The sequence below is a fragment of the Dermacentor andersoni genome, chromosome 2 (genome assembly GCF_023375885.2).
Source record: "Dermacentor andersoni chromosome 2, qqDerAnde1_hic_scaffold, whole genome shotgun sequence".
NCBI lineage: Eukaryota > Metazoa > Arthropoda > Arachnida > Ixodida > Ixodidae > Dermacentor > Dermacentor andersoni.
In genome coordinates this window covers 126,856,318-126,873,031 of record NC_092815.1, presented here as the reverse complement: position 1 = coordinate 126,873,031, position 16,714 = coordinate 126,856,318, and the positions used below count along the sequence as shown (strand labels likewise).

At 46.0% G+C, this 16,714-nt stretch overlaps 2 protein-coding genes across 4 annotated transcripts in view; one reads left to right on the top strand and one right to left on the bottom strand.

The window, feature by feature from the left end:
* LOC129387524 (uncharacterized) overlaps window positions 1-11,229 on the top strand; it is a 71,631-nt gene extending 60,402 nt beyond the window's left edge. Inside the window, exons 1-3 of one of the 2 annotated variants that reach the window (XR_011892823.1) lie at window positions 6,367-6,600; window positions 8,982-9,017; window positions 10,881-11,229. Coding sequence is in view for 1 of the 2 variants with exons in the window: in XM_055076508.2 (XP_054932483.2) it covers window positions 8,982-9,017; window positions 10,881-11,038 (194 nt within the window). In the remaining variant the exon portion in view is untranslated. Of the gene's footprint in view, window positions 1-6,366; window positions 6,601-8,981; window positions 9,018-10,880 lie in introns of those variants that run through there. The other variant, XM_055076508.2, reaches the window with a different exon arrangement.
* Epac (Exchange protein directly activated by cAMP) overlaps window positions 1-16,714 on the bottom strand; it is a 794,549-nt gene that overhangs the window by 408,534 nt on the left and 369,301 nt on the right. For both annotated transcript variants that reach the window (XM_050187979.3, XM_072286537.1), the window contains exon 5: window positions 1,396-1,565. In XM_050187979.3, coding sequence (XP_050043936.1) covers window positions 1,396-1,430 — 35 coding nt within the window. In that variant the 5' untranslated portion in view covers window positions 1,431-1,565. The remainder of the gene's footprint in view (window positions 1-1,395; window positions 1,566-16,714) is intronic.

Below are 16,714 nucleotides of genomic sequence, written 5' to 3'. Positions count from 1 at the left end.
AAAAAAAAAGATCAAGCTGGGAGACAAAGCACCAGCTCACAGCGCTGCCAGAGCCAGTCGCGGTGCTCCCTTACTTACACGAGATATCGCACAGCTTGAAGAAAATAGGCAGTAAAGTAGGTGCTAAAGTTGTTTTTTCTGCCCCGGAAAAGTTATCAGTGCTCTGTAGGCGTGTGAATGCTCATGCCACACGACGAAATATTTGTACTACTAACCATAGGAATCGGTTTGGAGCATGTACCCTCGGAGTGGTTTGCGTGATTCCCTTGACTTGCGGAAAGAAATACGTTGGCCAAACAGGCAGATGTTTAAATGAACGATTGAGAGAGCATTTTTACAATGTTTATACCGCCGTGCAAGGTCATCTTGGCATTCACTGCAGAGACTGCCATTGTGACCCTGAGTTCGGAAACTGCGTCGTAATTTCCAAACACTGAGAACAGCTCACACGTGAAAATCATGGAGGCTGACAAGATACAGCGGCTGGGTGACCTTCGCACCAGCATGTCGTCTATTGTCCTCACCAAAAACAAAATCAAGTATCTAGCTGTGATGTAATAGGAGTTCATGTGTTACATAATTCAAAGTTGTTTTTTTCATTACTTTTGCTCATGTATATAGTTATGGCGATTTTGCAAATAAAGATCAGTTGAAGTCAGCGCCTGTGTTATGTTCTTCCTTCAGTCCTTGTCTCTTGCGCTGTGCAAACATGTCGATAATGCTCTAAGAGATCGTTGTCTTAATTTATTCGACTTCAGTGTTTTAAAAATCTTCCCTTTTCGCATGTTTTTATCCCTGCGAACACTTGCATGCACTTTTTTCTTTATTTATTACTGAGTTGTCTAATTCTTTCTTAGCGTTCTTTTTCTATTTGCTTTCTTATTGTTTCATTATGCGTTGTAGAGTTATATTGCATAGATCGCTCTTGTAATGGACATTTTTGCATTAGTTTACGTGTTCTTGTTTTATTTGCCACCTTGTATATTTTCACTACATTGCTTAATAACCGAGGGTCCCGTTACAATCGTCGACTACGGGACCCTTTTCTGCACATTTTTACCTTGCCTGGTAACCTTTAAATAAACTTGATAATAAACATTTTGATTCAAGTTGAGTGCATAATAACAAAACACTGAGAGAATGCTTTCCACGCCTCCAGGATGACATAAGGCCAGGCCGCTGAGCTTCGAGCAGTGACGTCACGTGGGGAGGCCGGTTCTCTGGGGACGACCATAATAATAATTTTTTTTTTTACTCGGCATTGTTTCAACAAAGCTGGCGACTTTCTTGCACAACATCGCAATCATAACGGGCGAACCTCTGTCACCAACGAGGCCTCGTTAGTGGCCGGCACAATGAGACTTTTTTTTTCTTTTTCAAACGTTGCCGCCTTACCGTTTGTCCATGCTGTGCGACCATACCGCCACCATGCCGTTCCCGCATCGACCTTTGTAGTGCTTGGCGGGCGCCACAGATGGCGGCACCTGACGCGCTAACCTCGTCCCCGGCAGCCTTGGGCTTTGTCAGCGTCGCCCGCTAACGTCGTCCGCGACGGCGGCGGGCGTCTGCAATGAAGAGAAAAGAAAACGGCCGCTGTGCTTTAAAGAAAGCGGGCACCCACCACGCTCAACTCTCCACATATTTATCACGAGAGTGAAGCAATTGCAGCGTCGACAGGGGCAGCTACCGGCGAGGCTTCTGAGCAGGGTTCGAAGAACTTCTCGAATTGCCTAACGCCTTCTGCTCGAGCTTTTCACATCACGTGAGCAATGATGAGCAGCCGGGGAAAGGGTAAAAAAGGCGGCTCTCCTTCGTTTTCTTATCTCGAAAGGATTGAAGCGTTATAAAGGGGCCTCCGATTCATTTTCATCGAACAAACGAATTTAATCAGTCTAAATTTAAACATATAGCTTGAGAAATTAATAGCGCGAGGGATACTGGTGAGCTCCTTTCCCCAGCAGTTACGTGAGAAAAGCGCTCGTTTTAATGGTTTGCGATCACACGTCACTTTGTTTTATTTATATTTCGAATTTGTTCTAACTCACTGAAGGTGCTTTCAGGTGCTTTTCAAGGCGCTTTTCGTTGAACGGACATTAGAGGCAACAGGGAGGGCAGAAACTTGGAAGCACGTTATTTATCACCGAGAACAAATGGTCCCAGCTCAGAATGCGCGGCATTGTGTTACGCAGGCTCCGAGATGCTGAACTCCGCTTCATCACCTAGATAACTAAATGACGCTGCTTTGTCGACGCTTCGTAGCTGAAAGCTGGCCGTAAGTTAGCGAGGTAACTTATATATTTGTATTTTTTTCCTTGTCGTTCTTGTTACGCTCGCTCGTTAATCACCTTGACTCGTCAGAGCGCTTGGCGAACGGTGCATGTATTCGCGGGGCCGAAATGCTCACATTTCGTTTTCTCCGTGCGAAATAATTAATGCGCTGGACGTTTCAGGTCTGTCATTTGAAGTGAAAGTATATACGACTCCTCAGGAAAGGTAAAGAAAATTGTAGGCGCGGAGGAAGGCCAAGGAGGAGGAGGAAAGAAAGGGAGAAGGCAGGGATGTTGACCAGGATAACCTCCCGTTGGCTACCCTGCACAGGGGAAAAGGAAAAGTGGACAGCGCTATATATAGGGTGTCTCAACTATCATGCACCAAGCCTTCGAAATATGCAAATGCCATGTAGCTGGAGAAAACCAAAGTAGTGTTGTTTACCATTGCTTGGAGATGCTCAGCTTTCTTTTTTTTTTTGCATACCGCTTAATTACGTAATTAGCCTTAATTAATTATTCAACTACTCAAATAATATATTTAGATGAAAAGTGTCAATGAGAAATTGTAGAGAAACATGAAAAACTCCTGATACAGCTTTCTGCGCTCAATACGTGCTAAATAAAAGCGTTTTTCTGAGCGCGAAACAAGCCCGCGAATGCACGCAGAGTGCCTCGAGCGGCCAGTCGCGGGACGATTTTGCATGTATTCGCGCGATAGATAGATAGATAGATAGATAGATAGATAGATAGATAGATAGATAGATAGATAGATAGATAGATAGATAGATAGATAGATAGATAGATAGATAGACAGACAGACAGACAGACAGACAGACAGACAGATAGATAGATAGATAGATAGATAGATAGATAGATAGATAGATAGATAGATAGATAGATAGATAGATAGATAGATAGATAGATAGATAGATAGATAGATAGATAGATAGATAGATAGATAGATACGGTGGGGAAAAAAAGACGTGGTGAATTCGCGCGCGCGCGCGCAGGTGCACTACTCCGTCAAAGGCGTTCGCACAGGCCGGTCTCTCTGAAGAAACACATAAATGCCTTCACAGCCTTGCGGGACGAAGAGCGATGTTCCGAGTGGCGCCAGCACGGACAGCGGCCGGTCGTCCAGTCATCGCAATGCCTTGGAGGGCGCTTCCTTTTGTGATCGAAATCAAGGACAGCGGCACAATAGCCACTCGATGTTCTTTTCGCTGCCATCACGTCCGGCATACAGCCTTTGCAAGCCAAACTACACGCGTGGAGCTGTCGCCTTCATTTTTTCTGTCCACTCGTGCTTTCAAAAGTCGGCCAAACACGTGAACCCGCGCTCGGCAGACTCGGCCCTGAGTGCTTGGTTCTCGGTAGGTTTTAATGGGCGTGTTCGGCCATGCACTGCCAATTGCTCTGTGCACATTTTCTGCCAGTATGCTTGTGTAATTTCCGTCGTTTATCGCTACGCGTGTATGCTTATCATCTTCGTTGCAACCATAGAGTTTCCTACAAAAATTACTAGAGGCAACTCAGGAGCCGCGACCGTTCTGCTACCATGGGAATGATAGTTGGTTATATAGATTTGCGTGATCTTCGTGCTTGTGACTTCACACGTTCTTGTGGTCTTCTTTACTATGGTTTATCTGCCTTGATTAGCCTAAATTATGAAGCAGTCCCATTTTTTTCTAAACCAACAAGGTAATAAGGCTCTGCGAGCATGCATATAATCGCTGCCAGTTATGTCCTTTATAAAGCACTTTCGTGCTGGAAACGCTTAGTTTGCAAAGTCACAAAACCGTTTGAGGTCAGAAGGACGAAGTTTAGGCAAATCTATGTACACTAATCATCATTCCCATGCCGGCTGAACTGCCATGCTTGCATCTCCCGTAGACACTAACGCCAGACTTCCTGTGGTAATTTTGGTCGGAAGCTCCATATTTGCACTATGGCCTCCAAGAGCGCGCGCACGCGCACGCGTTGCCCGATCCCGGAGGCTACGGTTGCAGCGTGCGAACGCGGAGCTGCACGATGCTGTCACACCCGTTGTCTTTTCGCAAGAACGTAGCCGGAGAGCGGTGGTAGGAGACGTTAAAGGCTACCGTGACGTTATCACGTTCTGAGGCGACATTTTCTTGGCTTACAGTTTACCACGTCGCGCTCTCTCCTAACTTGCTTCCTTCCTCCACGACTGCGGGCTTGGTGCGATATGATATACCGTGCCTCGAAAAGTACTGCAACCACGAGGGCGTCATGCGTGTAAGTTGTCTACTGACTTCACAAATGCCAAACTGCACTGATGGTATGTGCTGCGCAACTACCGAAGAACCCCAAGCAAACCGACCAGACGGCATGCAGTTTCTTGACTAATAAAATTAGAAGCCCTATAGTAAAATCAGATACAATATGCTTATTGCTCTACTTAACTATTATCATTTGTTTTTAACCTTTTTTCTCTTAGTGTTATTTGCACATAGCTCACACGCTCCTTACACTGGATTGTTACTTGAGGGAAGGAATAGTTACAAAAGGTGCTTTTCTTATACAAAGAAATGCAATGCAAAATACATTTACAGAGAACATAAGTACAATCAAGTCCATTAGTTATCAATATAACATGCTTAGCATGGACGAAATGGAGAATATGGAACATTAAATTCAAGCCTTTACATCACAGTAGGTGACTAATAGTGGCAAACATGTGACAGCACAGAGGTAGAGCGAGTATTATATAAAGAATATAAAAACGCAATGAAAAAGGAAAAGTAAAAAAAAAAGTTTGTTGCGCCACCGAGCACTCGAAAGCCGTTGCATTGTTTATACCTGCCGAATAACCGAGTCACATATCTATAGTATAAGTACACTGTTTTCAATAGGCTACTATTGTGCACAAAAATACAGTAGCCCGTATAGGGCTGAAGCCCTTTTATTCCATGCTAAACACCCCTCTTCTGCTTCCGCTACCACAGACAGCTTCGTTGTCCTAGTTGAATTGCTTACAATTTCCCATGGCAGAAAACCTGGAAATACATGTATGCTGAATATATTTCCCTTCTGGTAGTGCAGTGCAATTTTGCAGTTGGTATAAAAAAAAGAATAAAGAAAACAGAGCGGTGACCGCCGGCTTTACTAAGGAACACTTTGTGTCTCCATCATGCATTTCGTGACAGCTTTAGATACGACTAGGGTTGAGGATTGGGCGAGTTGGTATTGCATTCTAAAACTGGTACAGCGCAACATGCAAAGGAAGAAACCAGACGAGACGGCCAGATAAAAGAACAGAGCGCTGACTTCCAACTGACTTATTGGCAAGTTGCACGAAATATATGCCTAAAAAAAAAGCATCAGGACATGTCGTCACAACACTTCACAAAACGCCACACCGATAGAAGGCTACACCATCAGGAGTCACGTAACACGCAATTCTGTAATGCAAAGTTAAACTGACCAAAAAGATAAGTTTAACCTTGCATAACAGAATTGAGCGTTCTGTGACTCGCGATGGTGTAGCCTTCTATCGGTGTGGCGTTTTGTAAAGTGTTGTGACGACATGTCCTGATGCTTTTTTTTTCGGCATATATTTCGTGCAACTTGCCAATAAGTCAGTTGGAAGTCAGCGCCCTGTTCTTTTATCTGGCCGTCTCGTCTTGTTTCTTCCTTTGTATGTTGCGCTGCACCAGTTTTAGAATTTAGATACGACAGCGCCACCACTACCGGTATATGCTAAATGTAAGAAATAAACGACCAGACGCAATGTTTTCTATTTTTGCGCGCACGGCCCTTTTGTCCGCAAGTTTCCAAACAATTCGGTACGTCTATTCACGTTTCAGCACAAATTCACGCCCCGAAGCAGCTTTAACAAACACTTGCCTCTAGGGCGAAGAAATAATGGCTCTCTCCGAAATCCTTTCGCCCGAAAAGGGCCCCCGCGAAACAGTAGAGCACAGTTCCCCCCTTTTGTGGCGAACCGGGTGCCCGGCCGAGGCGCTTTGGAAAGCCCGGGTCCTCTTTAAGGCCGCTTCCGAAAATTGCACCGTGCCTATAGGCGTGAACACCAGGTGTTTCGCTACACAATAGAGGCGTCGTTCTCCGGCGATACGCAGATGGAAAAAACGAGGACACGCCGCGCGCAGGGATTCGAAAACGAACGGCGCGCGAACCTCATCTACGCCGCAGCCGTCTCGGAAGTTCCAGTCTTTGTTTTTTTTTTTTATTTTCCGGCCGCACTTTTCTGATAACGCCCACTTTGCGGAGTCTTCGCCCACTCCGGCTTTCTAAATGTTAATAACGATCTGCGTTGTTTCTGCTGCTGCCGCTTTCGTCTGCTTCGGTGAGTCGCTGGTTTCCAATCGCGCTAAAGAATGATCGTGAATCAGCTTAAGGAAGCTGGCAGCTAACGCTGCACAATGAGGCCTTAAAAAAGGTGACCACTTTACTTCAGATGAAACGAACCCTTCACGCAAAATCTTACGGGATAGGCTCGGGCTGTATCGGCCATAAATGGACAGCACACACGGAAGGCAGGCACAAATGTTGCAACCTATGATTATAAAGTGGCAAAGATAGTGATGAATATGCACACACGTTTTTGAAGTAAGCAAAAGCGCTGCGAAACGAGGACAGACAGAAATTAAACGATACAGGCATTGTGTCTTATACTTTCCGGACGTTTTTCCCCACATATCTCTGCTTCTCGTCAGTTCTCGTTTTGCCGCGCTGTTGCCAATTTCAAAAGCATGCAATGTCAACTAGCCAAACGTCACTCACTGCTGCTGACAGACACGTGTTTTCACTGCTTTGAGCTGAATAGTCAACGTGGCCAAGTTAGTATTGAACAGATCTTCAAAGTAGCTTAATAAGTGCCCTCAGGATTGCGAGAAGAGGCAACCCGCTCGTTCGTTATGTGCACAGCTAAGAATAATGGAAACAAAAAAATAAAAGACCCTCATTCGTTGGAGAGTGCGATACAAGGTCGTATACGCGGATATCGTATTTGTACCGATAGCAAACGAAGTAAATGTAATGAGTGGTTTCCTGCCCGACGCTTTGCCCTTTCCATTACCCATGGTAATGAGATCGTTTACTCGAGAAAATATGAAATGCGGAAGGCTCAGCACTGGGGAATTAAATCAGAACGTATAACGCTTCAACTTCGCCGCACAGCGTCTGCTTTGAATGAACGGGTGCGTGGGTGCACATTAACATGATAACAAGACTGAGCCGAACTGAAAGGTCACGCCAGGCTTGATTTATTTCACTCGGCCGAAGAACTCTTTCGAAGGAGTTGAACGTTAACTTTCGTGGAGTCAACCGAACGGTAATTGAAATTCGCTACCTCGACGAACTCTGTGCCAGGCTGGGCTTTCTTCAGAGAGAGAGAGAGAGAGAGAGAGAGAGAGAGGGAAAAACGAAAGGAGGAGTCTGGTAATTTGTTTAAGGTAACTCGATCTGGCGCCAAGAGGTTGCTACATTAAGACGCATTGTGCTATACGTGGGTAGTAAACGTATGGTCTCATTGCTGATGAGGCTAGGAACTGCAAACGACCCGCATGTCAAACCGAGACGGCATCCACGTTCACCAGGAATGGGACAGGATTTGCGGTTCTTGATGGCTCCATCGGGTGTCCTCAACATACATGCCTAATCTTAAACAACATAAAGGAGCAACGGGAAGCGTTCATTCTTTATCCAAGTACAGAATGATAGCTTTTCCAGTGTAGACTCAAACTGGAATGTTCACTGTATCCGTTTTTACTTTTCAGTGAATGCTCTTGGAACAATCCCAGTATTCTTTATTTCTCTATGTAAATTTTTTTTCGGCGTCATTAGAAGCATAATCAAAAGTGAAACTAATAGCCAAGATATAGCAGAAGCTCGCCTGGGTGGGCTCCTGTGTCGCGATTCGCGTATTCTCGTTGTTTGTTTCGCATTTCACCGTCCTGTGCTTAAAACTACGTATGTCTTCTTTGAAGAACTTGAGGCAAATTCATGCCGAAGTAGACTCTATAACATTTATGGATGTAAGAAAATGCTTACGATCAACTTATGTCATCATTTTTTAATTATTGCTTCATACTTCAATTCTCGGTTCACTGAACTTTGCTAAAAATGAAGGCAAACTTCAAAAAGGAATAAGCAAAACAGAACAGAAGCCTGCTGAAACGGATGACTTGATACGCGCTGGCCAGTCGAGAATTAAGCGGATTTTGAAACGGTTTGCAAGTTTTAAAATATAATGTTAGTATGTTTCGCTAGTGGGGAAAAAAGTAAATATGTCTTGATATACACCTAAAATCGCATTGCACAATGGACTCTTCAATAGAGCTTAGATACAGTAACTAAGGGCTTTCTGATGGACTTTCCTCACAAAGTGACACAAAAAAGAAACAAAAACAGGAACGAATGCAAAGTAAGAATACACATACGTGCAGATTACAGAGGATGTCTTTTTGTGATAAAAAATGCGATTTTTCAACGACTACTTGATGTTGAGCCGTAGCGTGCAAACATACTTCAGTTTGTTACGCACGACAGGTAAAAAATGGTAAAGTGCAACTACAAGTGTTAAATACACTGCCTTTGGATGAATCAGTGTATTTACATTTTATACTTTCTGAGCTTTCATTACGGATGGGTCGTCTAAGCATGGCTGAATACGCTAACCAGCGCCGAAATTTGCAACCCTCCATTTATATTTCTTTCCTTACCTAGTCGACGGTGCCGTTCCAGACCCATTTCGGCGAAAAGGTAAGCCGTGTGTATATATTTTAACTAAAAATATAACAGATTGAGAAACTTGACCTCTCAAAACTTCACAGTAGATTATAACGGATGTCGTAGTGAAGGGCTACGTAGTACGGAATTAGAAAAGCATCTTCATCGCATGCAAAGCGCGTTTGGCCAGACAGATATCTACACCCATTAACTTTTTTTTCTCCTTGTATTTATCTGCGTACCGGTGGTGATTTAGTATGTCGATACGAAGCCCCAAAGCGTGGCTTCCGGTGAGTAAGATGGCGGCAAAGAGTGGGCACCTCACTCCGCCAGGCAGCGCCGACAGAGTCACATGATCCCCCAACTTCGATGAACTTCTTTTCATAGTCCAGTGAAAAGAACCGGCCGCGTTGCATCATTTGATTTCCTCTCAAAAAGCACCGTAATTTACCTTCTGTTATCTGGCCGCGATAATTATCGGCATCGCGGTCTGCTTCCGCATGCCCAAAGAACAGAGGCACGATAGACAGTTTTAGGTTAGCGTCTGTCGCTGCTAAACGTAAGCACCTTTGCGGGACGTTACAGTGCGCGTCCTTTCAAAACATTTAGTTTACCGTACGGGAACGCAAACGTAAGGAAGACGTTATAAAACATGGCGCCGTCTGGTGCCTCATGCCAAACGCATCCAAGCCAAGAGAATCCATTAGCAACCATCCTGTTCTTGCTATACGGACGCGCCTCGTGAGGCCTACGGGCGCCGGAATCGCCAAACGATCTCAGAAATTGGACGCGCTTTACGCTCATAACGAAAGTTTCAAGTGAGTTCAGAAAAAAGCGAAAGCTCATTTCAATAGTTACTGGCGATCAACGTGAGTGAGAGCGTAACCATCACGATAATTCACGCCGATGCGAGAGCCATGGGTGCCGCCATGTTCGACAGTGCTATTCTTAACGTCCATAAACATTACGAACGTTAACGAAACGTTAAACTCGCCAAATAACGCACGTTATCATAGCGCGCGTAAACCACAGAAACCAAGTTACGTTAGGAGCATGCGCTGGGAGGACGACACTATTTCTTTACGTACGTAATGCGTTTCAATTTGGTTGCAAGCGCTATTCTAAAACTGCCTACTTACTTTCTTGCAGCTACGTCATTTTTCTCACTTACAGCAAAGCTTTGTTCTCACCAAGACTGGCGCATTTCCTATAATAGAAAACGCGTGTGCGAATTCTCGTTACTCTAATTTATGCCTCTTGCGTAGCCGTGAAGGCCAACTGCAACAAAATTTTTCATCACGTAAAATGGCTATCCTTAAGTGCGTCAGATGCAGAGCACCCGCCATACAAAAACTATGTTTGAAATACGAGTGGATTTGTCGCGAAAAGCTCGTAAGAGTAGGAGTTTTTGACAACGAATCAGAAAAGAATAAAAATATAAACGCCGCCATCACCGTTTGCCGGAAGTGACGTAAAACCCAGAACGGGCGGCTTCTCTGCATGACGTCCCAGATTAGGCACTGCCCGCGGCTGCTCGCGGCGCGCTGAGAAATCTCGGAGGCAACGTCCTGGTCACATAGGGCAAACATCAGGTGCACGTGACTTTGCTAAGCTAGGTGCTGTTTGAAGGCGGCTAATAAGAAAAAAAAAAAGAATAGACAATTATTAGCCCTATAGCTTTGCCACAGTTACTTAAGTAGTATATACTACTCACTTATAACATAGCTAAATCGAGGAGAGCGAGGGGTAATTGGAGACTGCTGGGAGAGGCCTTCGCCCTGCAATTAACATAAAAAAAAATACTGATGATGAGAGCCAAAGTGAAGTTCCGTTGCTGTTGGTTTCTAACACGTTGTGGTCGCCGGCGGTTTTATAACTCGACGTGTTGCTACGCAGAGATCGAGATCACCTACCGGCTTCCATGCACAGCAAACATCTGCGCCGACATGTGTAACGTGCGCGGCTGCTTCCAGGGCGTGTGCAAGTATCCGCCGGACCAAGTGGGAGTGCCACGCATCTGCATATGCCGCGGTCACGTGGCAACGTGCGCCTGAGTGAAGTCCGCGGAGTGACGTCGGGGATTGTAAGATGGAAGCGAGAAGCAAAAGCAATTGAATGTGCCGCAACTTTCACGAGACGGTGCCAAACTAAACTATATCTTTTCGGACTTTGTCCCGTAAAGCAAATAAACTCATTGTCCTCACGGGGATCGATCGATCAATAAATTGGTGAATGACCAAAGAAATGACCAGTCATTATAATTAAGCCTTTAAAATGATACGGTCTATCGACATTGCTTGTATATTTCGAAACCTCACCTCCCCCCTATCCATACTTCCCCAAATAAAATTAAAAAAAAATATTGTATATGGGCGAAAATTTCTTCGATAAGAATGACGAATGCAATCAGCTAAGCAAAACACGGGGCCGCACGGCCGTCAAGGAGCCAGCTACATTTCGCATTACAGCGAACACTTGTATTGAAGCGTTGCTTTTAATGCATGATTGCATACGATACCGCATATAAAGAATATATAAAGTCCCTTGTCAGAAAACTAATTGAATCGAAGGCATTTTGGAATGTCCTGTTTTCACCATGTTTCGTTTGTGCCCGCTGTATGTCACAGGAACACCTGTCACGGGTGTTTCACTGCAATGTTTTGGCATGTTAGACGCTTGCAGTAGCATAGCGGTCAGTACATTTGAAAATGAAGTTGTAGTAATTCGACACGAGAAGCACACAGGTACAGCCTGCAATCATGTGTATCTCGCGTTGCGTGCGTCGACGCAACGAGATGCATGCGCGGAGAGATATGCAAATACCAACGAAGAAAGTAACTTCTAAGAATAATTTACCGTAACTTTTAAGGATGTCAAAGAATGCCTATCGCTCCTCATCAAATAGCCAATTAGCTTTTTGTGTTCGCTTAAAGCGCTTGCGATTCCGAACATCGCATGCTGCTCAGTGTCTCGTGAGCTTGCTCAGCGTAAATGCGCAATGAGCTTTCTCTTGTCAACGTCCGTATACTGCAAGGTACGCACAGGACATCATGCTTGTTTCTCTCTTTGCCGGTTTTTACTCGTTCGATTGGTCCGCAATTTGCTTTACTGTTATGCATTGTGACTGCACGGCCTGATTACCTTACGACGAACCCCTCCCCTTTTCGTGTGGCTGTTCGTTGCAAGGACAATTGAGGCGGCGTGCTTCCGATAACGAGAAAGACGCTTCAGCTTAGCTAAGTTCAATTCACTTCATTTGTTTGACAGAAGTTGCATGATTTTCTGATAATGACGGCCCGAACAGAAACACACCCTTAGTGACTTAGTGGCTAAGGCGTTGTGATGCCGAGTCTCAGGCTCGATTCTGAGATTCTGACAGCGGCGGCCGCAATTAGATCGGGAGAGATTAAAAAGAAAAAGAAACACGCTGGTGCACTTGTATTTAGGTGCACCTTAAAGAACTGCGGGTGGTAAAAAGAAAGTATTCCGTAGTCCCCCACTACGTCGTGCCTCATTATCAGATCGTGGTTATGGTACGTAAAAACGCAGATTTTTTTTTAGGAGAAGCACATAGATCGGCTAAGCGCCTAAAAAAAAAAAGTCCGCGAATGAAATGAGCTAATTATGTAGCGATAATAATTTCATGCTTATTTCCGCTTCTAAAAAAAAATACACAAAATTTCTCCTCTCTGCGGCAAGACCAAGGTGCGAATCACGCAGCAACGTGTTTTCGACACTCAGATAGACCGTCCACGGGGACCTCTACACGATGAGATTTATGCCAAAAAGAACGAAATCCGCGGTTTCATAACGCTTCCTGTTATGTATGCGTGCTAACCTCGGAGATGACGGGGATAAAAGAACTCGACGGTGGCTCACTGCGAGAACGTTGGAACGGTGTGAGTGTTTCGTAAGCGCCGATGAAAAGAAAATGAGGACGCGTTCAAATCCGCCTACGTGCTGTGTAGTTCAACCCGGAAGCATGAGGTCGGATCTGTTCTCTATATCGGCGCACTTCCACCTACCACCCACATATAAGGGGCGGTATAAAGGTGCAATATAAAGTCAAGAATAAAGGGCAGTGTAAGGTCATTGTGAATGTTCGCCTTGGTTAAACTCGTCTGTGCATGCTTTTTGTTTGGTTGAAGTGCGTGCTTGCTCGACTTCTCTGGGGTCCATTCTGTGTTTGTGTATATGTTGCATTGCAATGCTGTACTGTTGGCTCGCACTCGGGCCGCTTCCGGAGAGAGCCTGCTTTGGGAAGGCGGTGGCCGGATGCTGTTCGGCGAAAAAGGGCGCGGCAGGTGTTCTCGCGCACGGGTTCTGGCGAGCGCCATAAATCGCGCAGCGAGCCGCTGTAGCGGCATCTGGAGAAGGGAGTCTTTGGGGAGTGTTTGAGTCGGGCCGAGGCGGCGTGGGCGAATCAGGTGGTTCGAGCGGCGGCCACCGCCGGTGCGAGTTACGCTGCCCGGAGAGATGGTCCCCGGCTGGGGGTGAGAATGTGCGCGGCTGAGAGGTGCCAGTGTGGTCTGAGACTTGAGAGACAACGGACCGATCTCGTCAAGTGCCCGATCGGAGCGACGGGCTGCTCCGAGGCCTTTGCTCAGCCGCATTCGTTAGTATGAACTCGTTTACCTTGTTTAGTATATACTGAGAGGTTCCAGTGTGGTATGAGACTTGAGAGACAACGGACCGATCTCGTCAAGTGCCCGATCGGAGCGACGGGCTGCTCCGAGGCCTTTGCTCAGCCGCATTCGTTAGTATGAACTCGTTTACCTTGTTTAGTATATACCGAGAGGTTCCAGTGTGGTATGAGACTTGAGAGACAACGGACCGATCTCGTCAAGTGGCCGATCGGAGCGACGGGCTGCTCCGAGGCCATTGCTCAGCCGCATTCGTTAGTATGAACTCGTTTACCTTGTTTAGTATATACTGAGAGGTTCCAGTGTGGTCTGAGACTTGAGAGACAACGGACCAATCTCGTCAAGTGCCCGATCGGAGCGACGGGCTGCTCCGAGGCCTTTGCTCAGCCGCATTCGTTAGTATGAACTCGTTTACCTTGTTTAGTACATACTGAGAGGTTCCAGTGTGGTCTGAGACTTGAGAGACAACAGACCGATCTCGTCAAGTGCCCGATCGGAGCGACGGGCTGCTCCGAGGCCTTTGCTCAGCCGCATTCGTTAGTATGAACTCGTTTACCTTGTTTAGTATATACTGAGAGGTTCCAGTGTGGTCTGAGACTTGAGAGACAACGCACCGATCTCGTCAAGTGCCCGATCGGAGCGACGGACTGCTCCGAGGCCTTTGCTCTGCCGCATTCGTTAATGTGAACCTTGCTTCCTTGTTTACTATATACTCAGTGTAACCGCTAATGTCAGTCTGTAAATAAATTCAGTTAAAATTGTTGCCATCCAGCATCTTTGGTCCCGGAATACCGAAGCAGAGAACAGTGCAGCGGCTTAGAAAAAGCCGAGAACGAACGAAAACACCAAGAAAGAAGAACCCGGCGGGGGAAGGGAAGAGAAAAACTTACTGGCAGTATAAAGTCAAGAGAGTCCAAGAAGACCCTGACGGACTACCACAAAAGACCCAGTAAATAAATAACAATAAATGTTTTTTATGATGATGATGACCACTTCCTTCTTCACAGAGCTGCCACCGTGAATTCATATTATCTTCGTTGCACTATCTATATATTAGACACACTTCTTGTTGTATGTCTTGGGCAGTGAAGAGATGCAGTATTTTGCAGCAGGTACCTGTTTCACTCTTTGAAGAACACTCAATAAAAATCTAGTTTGTTGGGCGTGTATTGCCGTGTCACGAAGTAAGCTCACTTGTACCCTGGTCGAGGTGAAGAAGCAGAAGAAGTTCAAGCGGTTGGTACAGCCACTATTCTTTCCGTGTGCGCTGCACACTCTTACCGCCCCGGGTGAGTCGCATATATTAACTACTTTATATTTACGAGTCATACTCTTAAATTTACACATGAACTAATCTGGTTTGGCAATTCTTCTTATAGTACCATTATACAACAGATCAGAACCAATTTATCACTACTTACTGGACCGTCAGCGTTTCTCTTCCCTGAAGGAAAGGAGCCTGCATATTATACTGAGACAGTTAGGCCTGTCAGTCAATCATTATTGTGTTGCTGTCTTTCGGGGCTTCCGTGCCGGGACGCGTACTCAAAAATACGTACATCGCCGCACATAAAATGATTCCCGAAGCCAATCGATTTCATCGTTAATGTCGTCGTTCATTTGCTTCTTCTCTCATCGCCTATTTTAGATTGGTGTTTTTTTTTTGTACTAACATAACAATTGTTCGGGAAATGATCTCTGAATTCTTCTCTTTTCCACGTAATTGGCATAATTAGGAATTTCTAAATTCATACCCCTAACACATTCCTGAAATCTACCTGTATCTGGGCCAGTCCACCTGATTGGAGAGTGCCACTGAATTTAAGGTCGTCGTCGTCGTCGTCGTCGTCATCGTCATCATAATCATCATCACCATCATCATCACTAAGTATAAGCTGTTTACTGCGGTCGTACGATAAGTCTGCTGTGTATATATGTGGACAGGGTATAACAGCCATCAACACTGCGGAGGTTCGGCAATTTTCTGTGACGGATTTTCATGACAAAATGAAGGCCTTATGTTATGCGACAGTCTCGCCGCCTTTGGTACAACCTTACGGTAAATTCGCAACGAATCCCTGTGCCTCCTGCATTTGAATCTCCCGAAATAACATAGGTGCTACTGCCCAAAGAGAGGCGCCATTGTTTAGTAAGCTTGATCTCGACCTTGATGAATAACGCGGACCCTCTGTGGTGGCTGCTCAGCACGAGGTTGCGGGTTCGTTTCCTTGACGTTACAGTCGTGTTACAAAAACGAAGGGGAGAGGGGGGCTGTTAATAAATAAAACACACTCGTGTACTTAGGTACATTCGACTGGTTCCTACCGTGCTGCGACTCTTTCTGCAGCGATGCGTAGCCCTCTCGAGATTGGAGCCAGAGAAAGGCTGCCCCAACCGAACGTGCCAAGTGCGCCCAGAGGAGTCCCAGTGGCCACGTGGTCGGCATTCTGCCGCATCTCGGTCGCACTCCCAGCTCGAAGGATTCAGCCTCTACCAACACTCTGAGCAAGAGCGCGGTGCTCCGAGCGAACCATGCGAACGTGTTCCGAGCACTCGATTTTGACCAGCTGAATGAAAATGGCTCCGAAAGAGGGACGAAATGGGCTTGTTGGTACATCTTGAATGGCAGTAGTTGAGCGCTTAGTTAAGTCGAGGACAAAAAAAAAAAAAAAACGAGACACACGGAAACACGGGAGCTGGTGTGTCCGTGTGCCACTCCAGAAGAGAGCTTTAGAGCATTCTAAAGCGGCCAGTCGAATGCATAGTACGATATTTATATCCGGTGGAGCAGCGATCCGGTGGAGCAGCGACCAGTCCGGTGGAGCAGCGACCGAGCTCTGACCATGTTTTCTTTGTTATAGCTCCGAGCCGTGGAACCGCCGCATCGCCCGATGACCATGGAAGCGTCGATGTGCTAGCCCTGCGGCAGATATCTGCGCAGGGATCGGGGCCAAGCAAGCGCGGATGACAACGGGACGATACCGCCGCGAAAGGGGGCGGCGCTCACGTCACAAACCACGGGTTCTACGGGCTACAAAAGGACGCTCAGAAGAAGAACGCCCCGCAGTCCGGTGGAGCAGCGACCGA